The 15,085-nt window shown below is 35.8% G+C and overlaps 1 protein-coding gene across 2 annotated transcripts in view; it reads left to right on the forward strand.

The window, feature by feature from the left end:
* Nucleotides 1-15,085, forward strand: part of CPEB2 (cytoplasmic polyadenylation element binding protein 2) — a 51,150-nt gene that overhangs the window by 33,664 nt on the left and 2,401 nt on the right. For both annotated transcript variants that reach the window (XM_021554411.4, XM_021554412.4), the window contains 5 exons: nucleotides 776-865; nucleotides 6,529-6,647; nucleotides 6,940-7,054; nucleotides 8,846-9,027; nucleotides 13,535-15,085. The exon at nucleotides 13,535-15,085 is cut by the window's right edge and continues 2,401 nt beyond it. In XM_021554411.4, coding sequence (XP_021410086.2) covers nucleotides 776-865; nucleotides 6,529-6,647; nucleotides 6,940-7,054; nucleotides 8,846-9,027; nucleotides 13,535-13,762 — 734 coding nt within the window. In that variant the 3' untranslated portion in view covers nucleotides 13,763-15,085. The remainder of the gene's footprint in view (nucleotides 1-775; nucleotides 866-6,528; nucleotides 6,648-6,939; nucleotides 7,055-8,845; nucleotides 9,028-13,534) is intronic.

The raw sequence follows: 15,085 nt of genomic DNA on the forward strand, positions 1-15,085 counted from the left end.
TCAGCACAGTTGCCTGTAATACTAATAGTAAATAGAAACACATGGAAATATATTTACTTCTTTCCTTCCTGTTTATATGATGATGGTAGGATATGACTGAAAGATATTGATGATACTTGTGTTTGAGTTGCTGCTTTTACATAGTCTAGAATATTTTTAACCCATGGCCAAGGCTTTTCCAGTCACTGACATGTGGGTGTGACTGGGATAGAAAATCTCAGAAAGTTGTGCAAGGGGCATAGTATATCTTGCAACAAGGCTATTCATGGTTGTTGGAAACGCCTCTAAATAGACAATTTTAAATTTCTGTCTCTGTTATAGGGCAGATATCCTGTATATATTTCCTATATATAGGAAACTGCTAGCATGTGAATTGTGTTGTTACTTGGTATATAAATATCTACTTATAAAGCTCTGAACTCTACGTCACTAAACAGTAAATTTGATTTCATTCAAACTAGATTCTGATTTAAATTTAGGAAAGTACCACACAAGTTTTCATGAGTGGCTTCAGTTGCCCATATGCTTCTGAAATACTGCTGGTTTTAAGCAATAAAAATCAAATGCAAGATTAAAATCACCAGAAATACATTGTATAAATATTAGCACACTGGTAGATGAATCTATTTAAGTCTTTTGTTTATGAAACTTGTAAATTTTGTTTTTCTTCACATGAAATGTCAGCCTTTGCTAGAAGCAAAGATCTTTCCTTGGTAGTATTTTTTTACTGAGTTATTTAATTTCCTTTAATTGCAACTATTTTACATGTTTTTAGATGAAATTACTGCCAGCTTCAGACGATTTGGACCCTTGGTAGTAGACTGGCCTCACAAAGCAGAGAGCAAGTCCTATTTTCCACCAAAAGGTAAGAGAGTGAGAAGGTTTTGCCCTGTTACTGAGTGCAAATCTTTCTCTGGGAAACTGTCTCATCTTCTTCCAAAGGGTATAATGTAGAGGCCCTGTGAACAGTTAAATCAGTTTCAGTGCAGGTCCAGGTGTGGTTCCTTTACATACTGATCTAAAACCTGTTGTTTTGTTACTGAGCCTGATCAGCTCAAGGCTCTGTAGTTGTATGCATCATTGATCATCACTTCTGTATTTGTATTTCTGTCTAGCTTCCAAAATTGAGGTTTGATCAAATTTTTTAAGACAAAATCTTAGATAAAATTTTTCCTAGGAAGTTAAAGGCAGATGCAGAAGGATGCATTTGCTTATCTGGTCAAGATAATCAAATATGCATCTTTCACTTTAAGGATATGAACTTCCTGTTGAAGCTCTAATCTTTTTGTTAAATGATTAAATATTGATTTTTTTTGTATATATATTTCTAGTGTTGCTGTTAGATAAGATTTTTTACTATTACTTAAAAAGTGTTGGAAAAACAATTCTATAGATCAAGTAGTTAAGTCACGTAGGATATCTCTGTAAATGTACAGACATGTAGTATTACATATAAAATAAATGCAGATGTATGATCTAGACACAAAGGCAATGCAGAAATTATTGATTTTTGTAGAGAATGCAGCAATTTATTCCTTCTGTGGAAGTGACAAATGTAGGTATAGTTCTTTTGCAAACTGATTCTTTATTTATCTTTGCATCTATGCTGGGGAAAAGACAGGATTATTATCCCCAATGGGCACTCTAAAGAGTGGAAAATGGAATTGAAAGCATTTGAATAGCATTTATGAATGCTACATGGAAATTTTAAGACAAACAAAGAGACTTTGGCTTTTTGGATTGTCAGGCCAGCCCACAAAGCTTCTGTCAAGTTAAATTTGATTATCTTAGACTGCATCTCTCTTCATAAATTACCAAGAGAAATTCCCAAGGAACTCTTTGAAGAAGATGCATCTCACAGAGTCTGTGATGAATATATAGAAGACAGAAGATGTAATATATTCTTACCTGAAAGGAATGGATTCTGGCATTTGTTTCCAAGGAGATAGTCCTATCTCAGCATCTGAACATCTTAAGGATGTATTTTCAGACTTCCTTATTTGATAAAGGTTTTTCATGCAGTAAGAAAAAAACCCAAACTGTGTTGTAAGTAGAGTTTCGTAAAGGCAAAGAATACAAATAGAAGAACTTCAGTGCATTGGTCTAATTAATTCAGGAAACATTTGCAACCTAAGTGCTAAGTTGATTTCCCATGATTAACTGATCCTTACTTGAAAAATAAAAGCATTTAATGTTCTTTCTTAACGCTTCAGCCTAATTTTTAGTTTGCTATATTATTCAGTATTTTTTGTATGTAGCCTAACACATTTAAAATACAGTGTTGATTTCTCTTTGTAAATACTCTGGAAACATACAACTGCTGAGTGTTACTGTGTACATATCTCTTTTGTTCAGTGCAATATATATGACCCATAATTATTTTGTAGAAGAATTTAATTAAAAATTGTCTTTCATTGGTATTACTTGTGTGAACAGACAAGGACCATGTATACATATATTAATAAGATGTCTGAAATGGCTACGGATAGGCAAAATAAAGCTTTGAGATCAATCAGTAAAAATCAGTTGAAAATTCCATACTATATTAGTTCAGGGAATTAATGTTTTTTACTCTTTTCAATCTCCAATTTCTGAATTGTCACTCTGCATGAAATTAATTCAGTGTCCATATTTTTCTTTGTTCAGTTTCTTTAGAGATTTGCTATAGTATTGCTTTCCAAAGACATCTCAGAATTAGGCCATTCTGGACTAATTAATGTAAGTCTTCTCTGTGGGGAAGAGATGGAGCCTGTTTTGTTTTTGGTTTTTTTTTGGTGGGGTGGTTTTTTTTTTTTTGTTACTGTTCAGTTTTCCAGGCTGTGCTTCCTTCCAAGCTCTCTGCTTGCAGAAGGTCCTGAGGGAAGGCCAAATTCATAATAAGTGTTTCCTTGCTGAAAGAATTTCAGAGAGTGTCTTGATCCATCAAGCCTGGCTGCCTCCTGAGAAGCACCAATTGCTTGTTCTTAACTAATTGCATTTTGTGTTGGTTCACCACAAAATTAGATAGAAACATAACAGGAATTTTTACAACTTTACACTGATCCTACAAGGAAGCTCTGTTCTGGAAAAAACTTCAGTTGAGCTCAAAGTACAAAGTCTGTAACAGTGATCTGCCAACTGTGATGCAGGATTCCTTCCTTTCTGACTTGCCACTGTTTATCATAACTCATGTTATTACGTAGTTGGCAAATATACTTATTTGTGAAACAATACACATGTCCAAAGTAACTTTCGGGATTGAGGACTCCTCCTTCTGATAATGAAGTTCAGAAAGAAATGGTGCCATAAAGATACGGAAATTCAAAAAATGCCTTGCAAAATATGTCCAGTTGTTTGTGACCTCTGTACTATTTATAGTCTGAGAGGATAATCTGATTTAAATAGGACACTGTGCCCAGCCTTATTTTAGCTGGTTGTTTCTGCTGCCTTGTATGACAATTGTGCAGTAACTTCTTTCTTCAAGGTTCCCAGTTGCTAACTCAGAGCTAACTAGCTGAAAAACTCAAGTTGGAAATGTTCTGCTTCTAGTGTCAGAAGCAAAACCCCAGATCCATACAAGTTCTGTTAAACTTGTTACCTGCTAGTTTGATCACACTGAATAGGATCAAACTTGGGATTTAGACAAGTAATTGTAGGTATCTTCATGTGTGATTAGTGTCTAATCTTCCTTTAATCAATGTGAATCTGGCCAGTACAGCCAGTGAATCACAGGGGGCAATTCAGGTCAGTGTAACATACGCACATTGTGCTTGATTCATTTACCCAGACTGAGGATATCTAAAAGACAAGATACATGGGTCTCACAAATATAGTGCAGCACCACATTTTTTTACTTCATATGTGTTCTGGAGTTTATCCTCCATCAAAGATGACTAACTGAAAAACTGAAAGAAGGGCTCTGTAGATCCATTGTCTGCATTAACCTGCAGTTTGGACTGATTCTTTCTGATTTAAGTTAAGGTGCAGCAGTCTCTAGGCAAGAATTTCACTACACTTGAGACCATTTGGTGCCCTCAGACTATGGAGAGTCTGTCAGGACAGTGGAAGAATCAGCCCCAACACAAAATACCGCTCTAGTCACTGGCATGGCAGTACATAGGCAGTGCCATGCTGCCTTGCACTGATTTTCTTGACTCCTCCTCTTAAGCCATTAGTGACAGGAATTAGCTGGAGGTTGATAAAACTTAAAGCTGCTCTCTGATTTCTACAAAAAACATGCATAACAAGAAGCATATTTTCTCCCTCTGGTGAACTTTCATGTTACTGTTGAATAAAGAATTTTTTTGCTTGCTAAGAAAATCATGTTAGCATTAATCTAGTCCAGAATGCTTTGCTTTTTATTTGTTCTTTACATCATGAATTCCAAAATAAAATTTTTAATGAATACCATAAAAAGTTCTAATTTGGTAGGACTCTTCAATCGACTCAGCTTTTCAAACTTACCGGATGTGCTTTCTGTTCCGGTGCTCACCAATCCAGCTCTTTAGTGAGCATTGGAAATCATTGAAGATGTAGAGCTGTGGAGAAAAAGTACAGACAGACCAGTTTGATGGTACAGTCTATACCCTTTGTCTTCTGAGGGAAGTAGTACAGCTGAGCTCATGACAGAAGGCTTTCTGAGGCCTTTAATTAAGTGGGATAAACCAAGACATGAGTACATGTTTTTCAGATGAGGTTGAGAAGGTAGTATTAATGTGTGTTTTTTCTATTGCTTTCCTTTCCATGTCAGGAATGGTAGTATGAAGTGACCCTTAGATTAGCTCAGTTGTTTAGAGCATGGTGTTAATAACAATTCAAGTTGTGGATTCAGTCCCTGTGTGGGCCATTCACTTAAGAGCTGGACTCAGAGATTGTTGTGTCCCATCCAACTGAGAATATTCTGTGAAATCTGTAATAATCTTTATCACTCCTTGAGTTTTTACTTGAATTTTTTATCTTTTTGCAAGTTGCTGCAGTTAAGCATATTAATAGCTGCAGACGTAGAGGTGGTATATATAGAGACACTTATTTTGTATATCTGGAGCTATATGGCAGTATCTTTGAACTGCATTAGGAGAAGAGCTGATGAAAAATCAGTATCTGGATAATCTTTGTATGTCTGATTCTTTAGACAGTATCCTGTGCAATTAAATCTTTGATTAATTAAGTTATTGTACTTCCATCATTCTTGTACTGGGCTCTCCATTCAAACTGGAATGTGTGTGTCCTTCTGAACAAGGACAGTTACATGGAGCTTATCTGACCCATGCCAGTTGGCACATGCCCTCATTCACTGAGTTTTGCATGGGTAGTACATGGATTTTAAATTCTGTGATAAATACTGTATATATCCCCATTAAAACAGATTTTGAATCTAAACCTACTGCTGATTAAACTTAAGTTAAACAGGTCATCATTTAAAAATTAACAGTTCAGCTGTGAAGAATAGAATTTACAAGAAAATGCCTCAGCCCAAGTTCAAAGATTCCCTATGACAGATTTGTTATGAAATGAAATAAGATAAAAATAAAAATATAGAATACATAAAATCCTGTTGTGTGTCCCTTTTTACATAGCTGTGATGGGACTATGGTATTGGGGTAAGAAATCAGGTACAACTTATTGGAAGGACCTATATAGACCTTACAGCTTTTTCTTAAAATCCTGTTCTTGTTCCCACATGTCTAAAATCAGTTGTGCATTCTTAAATCTTACATTGTTAATGCACTGATTCTTTAATGGTCTTCAAGATACACCCTACCACCTTTACCTTACTGACCTACAGTGTCTGCATTAAGAAGTGGCTGGTGGTTAATTAGCTTCTCTCAGAAATACAGCAAGATTTCCAAAAGGCTTGGTAAAGCATCCATGATCCCTTTTCCCAAGACCTCTCTAGAACAGCTGCTTCAGCATTTACTTCTCCATCAAAGTCATAACTTCATGTGAAAATTCTAAACTTGATAGTAATCTCAGAAAGAAATGTGAGTTATGGTCTCTTTAAAGTTTATTTTAGTATACAACCCTAATTATGCTCTTGGGTTATTTGTAAAGTAACACATGTAGTGTATCTCATGCTGTAACTGTGAACGTAATGTGTCAGGTTCTTTGCTTGTCTGTTTGGTTTTATGTAGCATTAAATAAGCATTTTAATTTATTTTTTTTTTAGTGTTTGAAAGGTTTGCTGGGTCACTTACGTAATAAAATACTTTGATCTAATCTCCAGAATAGAGATTAGTCCTTTGTGCCAAGTCGGATTTTCATTGTGTAATGTCCGTTGCAGCCAATGAATGATGTTTAGCCTAGACTTAGCAGTGCATGATAGAGCAGACATGTTTGCTTTTGTTTGGTTATTAGTCTCATCTGACAATTAGTTTACAGATGGAAGTTCTGTTAATTATAGAAACACAGTACATAGTTAAAGAAGATGACTAATACAAAATAATTGGTTTGGCTTTCTTTTTCTTTTGTATGGAAGAATGAGTGGCAAAGACAATTCTATAAAATAAAGATGAGATAAAATCAATCAATTGGTTTGGGTTTTTTTTCCAGGTTATGCATTCCTCCTGTTCCAAGAAGAGAGTTCTGTACAGGCCCTGATTGATGCCTGCATTGAAGAAGATGGAAAGCTCTATCTGTGTGTTTCCAGCCCCACTATCAAGGACAAGCCAGTAAGTACACAGTCAATAGCCTGCAGGCTAAGGCTGTCATCTGTCTAAAGCAGCCTTGGAAATTATGAAGATGAAAAAAATCAAAAGTAAACTTCTGTTGGCAGAGCTCAACGTCTGGAGTGCTTGGGTTGTTTTAAAGTTGTAATATTTTGAATTAATAGAATTAAAACAAAGCATCTAGACATGCTACAGTAATGAGGTTATGACTGACAATTTATATAGACTGGTAAACATATTTCCACATCGTAGTGAAACTTAAAGTAGGATACTGTTTTCTTTCCCAATTTAATAGGTTCAGATCCGTCCCTGGAATCTTAGTGATAGTGACTTTGTGATGGATGGTTCGCAGCCACTTGATCCTCGGAAAACAATTTTTGTTGGAGGAGTCCCTAGACCATTAAGAGCTGGTGAGTAGAATCTGTGGAAGTTTTTAAAAGTAAGAAATTATTAGAAATAATTTGTACTATGCATAATATTTTGTAGCTATACATGGATAGTTGTAAATTGAACAGTCTTGATAGTTTTAGCCACAGTACAATATTCATGTATTCTTAAATTTTTTACTGTCTGGGTTTAGCCATAAATCACAAATCATCAATGAGATTTGCTGGAAAGTGTTACCTCTGTATAGCTGTAGTGTAAGCTGTGTCACAAGAGGCATAAAACAGTTTTAACTAATGCTATGGAAACATCCCTGCCCTGCTCCATGACAATGGAGTGGTATTTGTACCTGCTTGTAATTGTGCATTAGCTACTCTTCTGCTGCTATCAGGGTACAGGCACAAACACCAGTGACAGAGTACTTGAACAAGTAGTCGTAGAGGGAAAAGGAAGAAATTCAGAGAGCTAGCACAATCTTTTATGGCACAACATTATAGGAGATTGCAGACTCTTTCTAGACTCTTGCCAGAGGTGTGAAGGAAAAAATAAATGTTTCTGTAACTGGGGAATGGTTGATGTGGAGCCTGGATAGTCTGCTTTTTCAAATTGTCTGCAGTAGCCTTTTACAATGTTTTAGGTGGCCTTCTAGTAAGTAGGTTGCGATGAATGTTGGAAGTAGAAGCATACCATGCAATGGTTCAAATTCCCTTTGTTGTTAGAATGGCTTCTGTATTTCATTTGTCTTTCATAGCTAGTAAAGAATTTTATTCTTAGAGAAAGATGAACTTTTAGATGAAACATGTAAAAAACTGACAAAAAATTGAGATACAAAGGATCTGAAATTTTTCTATCTTGCACCTGCAATGTTCAGGCTTTTTTTGGTATTCTTTTTTTAAGACTCTACTTTTGACTGTAATACAAGTTCTGTAAATGAGTATAAACACAGTATGTTCCAAGTACAGATTATTTTTTCTTTAAATTCAGTCCAGTGCTCCATTTTACTGTGCTGAATGGCTGTGATAAATTTAATGTGGATGCATTATTATGTTCAGCTTGCAAATGCCCTGTATATGTGAAAATGAAACTTTTATGGCAGTGTGAAATAAGAATAATGACTTCACAAAAGCAGTAAAACTTAAGGAGACTCTTCAAACAGATATTGAACATCAAGGACTGCTGACACCTCTATATCCTAAAACAGAGGATTCTAATTCTGAAAAATCAGTGTTTTCCACTCCAGTGAATTGAAACTGAATTCAGTATAACCTGGCAGTCAGAGGATTGCCAAGGTACTTGATCTGTAAAATTTGCAATTTTTGTTTCTCTGAACTGCAGTAAATATGGTAAGTATAGCACTGTAGAGATAATCAAGTTCTGTGTGGCTGATGAAAAGATGCTAACTACATCTTTAAATTCAAGTAGGACATTGCATTAGGACAGCTAGAGAACATGCACCAAGGAATTTGTGGCATGAGGATCTATGTTATACAGCTTACATTCCAATGCCTGGCTAAAAAGTCTTTTGCTGTAATCCTCTGAAGAAAACTGCCCTGGAATTCTAGTCCCATGTTATCAAGAACATACCATTCCATTGTTCCTTGGATATATGTACTCACAGTGTGAAAGCTCTTTCTGCTAAGTAATTAATAGCTTATTTAATATTATTTCTTTAATATTTTTTAATCTTGTTATTGCTGTTTCATTGGCTCTTGCAAAATTAATAATTAAAATTACCTTTTCTGGTATTTTTAGACAGGAGTGTACAAAGTTTGTAGTGTAAGAACAGTTTGAATAAATGCTGTTTTGTTTCTTAATAGTGGAATTGGCTATGATCATGGACCGTCTCTACGGGGGAGTTTGTTATGCAGGAATTGACACTGACCCTGAGCTGAAATACCCAAAAGGTGCTGGGCGTGTTGCTTTTTCCAATCAGCAGAGTTACATTGCTGCCATCAGTGCTCGGTTTGTTCAACTTCAGCATGGCGATATTGATAAACGAGTAAGTTACACAGAAATGTAAAAAAAGAGCTTTGCACTGGAAAGAAACTTCTCAGAGTGTGGTTTAATTGCATGTGATTTGCATTCAAGCCAGCTTCTATTTTTTTTTAGCATCCATGTAACTCTACTACTTTCAGGAGTATGCCTGAATGCCCCCAAACAAACAACATGTTTCCACAGAGCAGCAGTTTGTTCCTTTGACATATGTTGGACCATATGTTCTTCCCATTCTGGAGTTCCTTGTTTTGTTGTGTACAGGCAAAGGGCTTGAAAATCTCTCTCTCCCATGTTCTAATGAAACCAAATACTGTGATAATTCCTCCGTCATTCATAAGAAACTCACTGACTTCAGATTAGCTTGATACTTAAAACTGCCCTTAATTTCAGCCATAATTGTCAGTGCTCAGAAAATTGGTCAGGTTCAACACCTAAAATACAAAAGGTCTTGTTTTTTCTGTTTGAAAGTCTTCCTAGTATTTACCAGTGCATATTTCTATTTGTTACAGATGCTTATTCCTAGGAAAAGTAAAATTAACTTATATTAGAGACTAGTGAACTTCATAGTTCCTAATTAGAAATATAAGAGTAGCAAAGAAAATTGACATCTAAATTGTATTAGTTTTAAGGGTCACTAGTTTTGATGTCAAAAGCTGCAGAGATAGCCTGGCATTAATAGGTGTTCTTAAAAACAAAAAACTATGGTCTTACAGGAAGAAGGGTCAAGTAAGTAAAGTAGTTCAAGATCTAGTCTCCTCTACAGATCAAAGGCACAGGAAAAAGAAAGTAGTACAGTTAACAGAAGTCGGCTCTAGGGAGGCAGCATGTGCTTCTCTCCTTTCAAAGAGAGTAATTCATCTTTATGCATGTGTCTCAAATGCCACTTTCCTTATGAGCTGAAATCCCCAGACATGGTCCTTCCCAGAGGATGAATGGGTGTGGTTGTGGGGAGTCATCTAGGCTTCAAATTAGATGTGATGGCTACATTTTGGTCATGGCACTGCTATCCTTGTGACTTACAGCTGTCCTTGCTTTATAACTGTTTTTTGGATACTTATGTAAAAGAAAAAATGGCCTTGATGCTGTGATTGGGTGAGAGGATATAAAACTGTTAATCATCTTGCATTTGAGTATTTGGACAAAATGGGAGTAATGACCAGAATCCAGAATTTCCTGCAAAGAAATGCTAAATGAGTCATTTACCTTTAGAATTGGATATTACTAAGTTTGTTTGAGGAACTCTCTGACGGGCATTTGTCTGTGAAGCCACCTGACTTGGGAATTGAGATATGGAGATGGTTCCAATCCAAATTATGTTTCCCTCAAAAGTGGGAGACATGGACTTGTACCTTGTAAAACAATGGGGAACTTTTATCTTGGTCTTCCTCTTCCCATGGGAAGTGTGTCCTTTGCAGTAGAGAGCTGTATGGTAGACTGGCAGTACCCTCTTGTAAGAGAAGACATGATCCTAACTGAAGTCTGCAGTTGTACATACGTTGTTTTGCTGTTTTTTGGTTTTTTATGATAGGTCACCAGAATCTTAAGGGCTCTTTGGATGCCAAGCAGGCATCTGAAGTGACAATGCTTGCTGTTTGCAGAGAAAAGGATGTAGGTTGTTAATGCTCTTGGAGCTTGGGGGAAAAGAAAAACCGACACAAAATCTGCAAATGCTGTATGTGAGAAGCACAGTATTTTGACTTATTTCCATTAAAACTTAATTTATAAAAATAGTACTCAATGATTTCTTTAATCACAAGTTACCAAAAAAAAACCCAAAACGCAAACAAGAACCAAAATAATCCAAACAACCCCTGCCAAGCATAGTTAGAATCTGGGGATAGCTGTTCATGGATTGGAGACATTGAGGGGCAAAGGCAGGAAGATCTAGGTTTTCTGTTTAAATATCTGAATTCATAAGGTTGCTTTTTTGAAATAATTTATATTCTTTCTTTAGTGGTGCTTTCTAACACTTGAACAATTACTCTCTTGACTCAAGTATTCTCTTAAATTTGGAATTTCCACATTTTTATTGCCATCCTCATTTTTTTTCTTATTTTAAAAAATGTGTACTACTCCTGAGGTGTTTCACTGGCAAAATACACCTGTCCCAAATCTTAACTAAGTTAATGAACTTGTCTTTAACTTCCATGATGGAGAAAGTTTATGAACTTCTTCATTTACCTGAGAGGAGGGTTAATCTATACTTTTTAAATCATCTTCTTTAATTAAACCATAAGGTCAATCCTTAATTATATAATTCCATATATTTATTAGCACCCAGTTATTTGCATTACTGAAGTGTCATAGAAAAGAGCATCATTTTAGGGAACATCTTGAATCTTAGCTGAAAGTATGAAAAAGGCTATTTTTAGAAATACTGTTTTACCTCCAGGAGCTTTTACACTAATGCCTTTTCAGGCTCTGAAAATATTCTGAAATCAGTACTACTGCTGATTAATACATGAGCAAGCAGTGAGTATAAATCTTTAAACCACTAGTTCTGTAAATGAGGAAGACAGTCCTACTTCCTTCTCCTGAGGTGTTTGTATGTGTTGGCCAGGAAGGTAATACAGTCTGTATCTCACTGAAGTCCTCAAGGCAGAGCCTGTTCTGCCCTTTACCTCAGCATTGCCTTTCCATACCAGTTATATCCAGTTTCTGTAGGTCTGCTGTCCTTTCACATTCCTTTCATAACCAGGTTGGTCTGTGTAGAAGTCTTTTTCAGTTGCTAAATTTTGCAGTTCACCTGTTTATCCTTCTGAACTTCAGTTCAAAGTATTTATAGCATTTTTTTGCACATACTTTTTCTGACCTTAATTGGAAATCTTAGTGCCACAGTCACTTGACCAACATTGTCTGTGATCATAACTTCTTCCTTAACTGTTTTCTGTAGCTTCTCTCCACGTTTTTTGATGTGTAGGTATATTTAGTTTGTCTAACAGATGTTTTTCTTCAGCAAAATAATGTTCATCCTGTTCTATCACGTATGAAAGCTCAGCTCCAAACATTTATTTGGAGCTTCAACTCCAAACAATTCATTAAAATACTGTTAAATTTCATATGCCAGCAGTCTGCATCCACGTCTTGTAATATTTCCATTCCCCAAAGTGCTTCTCTAATATTTTGAAATCATCTTTGTACTGATCTTGGTGCATTAGTGCACTGAAGCTTGAAATAAATGCTGCTTCATGCTTTCAGTAATTCTGAGCCATGAACAAAGTCACCACGTAAGGTACCTGTTTATTGCAAAGTTTGAGTGTAATTGGTGATAAGGCAGGTCATTGTAGTGAAATAAGAAGTAGAGCTCATACTGAATATAGATTACTGGAAGACACTTTGACATTTCTAGGATGGCCTCTACTTCTGAAGCTAACAACATGAAGCCTATTCAGCTGTAAAACTTCAGGGTAGGGAGCTGGATGTGTAAATTTTTTCCTCTGGAAATACACTGAAAAAAGTATCATTTTAAAGTTCTTAGTATTTCAGGCATATTCTGTCTGAGTATAGAACATAGAATCGATGTCTATATGTAGTGGTCTTCTGAGGTATTAGTGTCCAAGGATAAAAATCCTATGTGACAGTGGGGAAAATGTGGAATACAATACATTCCTTAATGACTGCATCAACTCATTTTGTGTTTTGTTATGAAGTATTTCTTCCTGTCTGATCACAGTCTGTAGCAGTACAGTTATGCAAAGGCATAATGTATATTTACCACTGGACTCCTGCCACTTTTCCACTCTGGCAGTCAGATGAGTTTGGGAGAGAGAAGCTGTGTAAGACAGGTGTTTGTAGCTGTCTGTAGACTTGCAAAATGATCTTTAAAAAAATATTTTCAGAATTGTATTGAATACAAATTCCTGTACAGTTCAAAGCCACAGAAAGAGAAAGTAATAGATTACCAAAATTGGTAGTGCCAAATTTGACCATATTTTTAAAATAATTTGACCATATTTTAAAAATAGGGAGTGAATTTATGGTGAACAGCTCTGCTAAAAGATCTGCATTAGAGCTTGAAGAAAGTACTTTTAATTTGCATACAAATGTAGAACATGCAGAGACACTTGTACTTAAAATTCTTCATTAAAGGGTAGTCTCATATGCTTAGTTATTTTTTTGCTAAACTGTGTAGAATTAATTATTATGTTGATGTCCAGTTAGGAGGTCTTTGAGTGATTCTGGTTTTTTCCACACTTAGGTCCATAATATCATTTGCAAAGGACTCTCTCCCAGGGTAAATTAGGGGAAGTTTTTGATGTAGCTGTTAATTATATGCACAGTGTACTTCTAAAGACCTGCCTTGAGTGTTCTGCAGTATGGATGGGTCTGTAGGTGATAAATGATAACGAGTAATGACTGATCAGTTATATAAAGGCTTTAATACAACTGACTGCAGACTTCAGGGGGTTTTTTGGAGTCCTTTTTTTTAAACCAGAGAGAAATTAATGGCTTCATACAACTTCAAGTAGAAGCAGTTATTAATGGGAATTGTTTCTGTTTTGCTCCAACAGGTGGAGGTAAAGCCATACGTGTTGGATGACCAGATGTGTGACGAGTGCCAGGGTGCGCGGTGTGGTGGGAAGTTTGCTCCTTTCTTTTGTGCCAATGTCACTTGCCTGCAGTATTACTGTGAGTTTTGTTGGGCAAACATCCACTCTCGTGCAGGACGTGAATTCCATAAGCCATTGGTAAAGGAGGGGGCTGACCGCCCACGTCAGATCCACTTCCGCTGGAATTAAACATGGTGAACCAGCATCTGCATAAGGAGAGAAGGGTGCATGTGGCTTACTGTGTTTGAAGATACTGACATGCAGAAGAAATAAGTGCATTCTTCTGCTTTTCACCCCAGCTATCAATACATGCATCTTTATCAGCAGCCAAAACACTACAAGCCTCTTGTTTTTCACCAAAACCCTACATCTCAGGCTTACTAATTTTTGTGATATTTTCATGTTAAAATAAAATGTTTTTTTGTATTTTCTCCAAGTTATTTTTATATGTAAAGTTAAAACTAGATATGAGAATGTTTTTGCGTAGGGGCACACAGTCTGCTGCTATATTTAGTGGGTGAAGCGTGCACTTATTTCTAAACATGGGTTTTTAACTTCAAGATCTGCCCCAGTAATTTACCAAAGGTAGCAAAATAGTGAAGATGGAATATGTCTGCTACAAAAGCTTATTTTTATTGTTGTTGCTATTTTCAGTGTATACATAAACTAAAAATTAGGGTTGATTTTTTGCTCTCCATTTTGACTTGCAAGAAATAATACCTCAAGATAATCTGATTTATTAGCTATTTTTAAACATTTTTAATCACAAGCTGTATTAGCTTTGCTGCTATATAGGTGTTATGTGTAATGCCACCTATTAATACGGGATTGAAACGTTTAAGACACACTGCATTACAGATTAAATGCAGGCAGCACAATATGGCCTAAACTGCCATAGTTTTAGAATGTGAAAAAATTGCATGTTTACTTACCTGTATACACCATATGCATGCACTAGAACTATTAATTAACAAGAGGTGAGTTATTGCAAATGTTCAAAAAAAAGGCTCTCTTGAAACTAGGTAGCATGAGCAAATTTACAAAATTTCTTACAAAAAACAAACTTGCATGCATTATTGTGACTGAAGTAAAAAAATGTCCTACATGTGTACAATATGCAAATTAGTTTTAGACTAGAAAGTGCAGCCATTTTGTGACCTGGTCAGTAGTGGAATTCAATTTTATGCAGACTGGATGTAATATTGTAATCCCTGTGCAATTTTGTGATGTGTGCTTCTACTTAATGTGGCGTGATGTAGTATAGATACAAGTTTGAGTAAAAAGCTAGCATTTAAAAAGTTCTTTTAAGCCCCTTTGATTGTTCATGGTTAAGATTTCCTCTACAAACCAAAGATGGCCAGCACACTGCTAACCAGTCACCAAATGTGAAACCCATGACAAATGCATACAAAAATATATGAGAATGCATAATGCTTTAGAATTTAAATCCTAAGTAAAGTCAAAATGGAGAAGGTGTAATATACAGACGGCTAGTTGCATAACAAACTAAAT

This window comes from Lonchura striata, chromosome 4, assembly GCF_050655825.1.
Source record: "Lonchura striata isolate lonStrDom1 chromosome 4, ASM5065582v1, whole genome shotgun sequence".
NCBI lineage: Eukaryota > Metazoa > Chordata > Aves > Passeriformes > Estrildidae > Lonchura > Lonchura striata.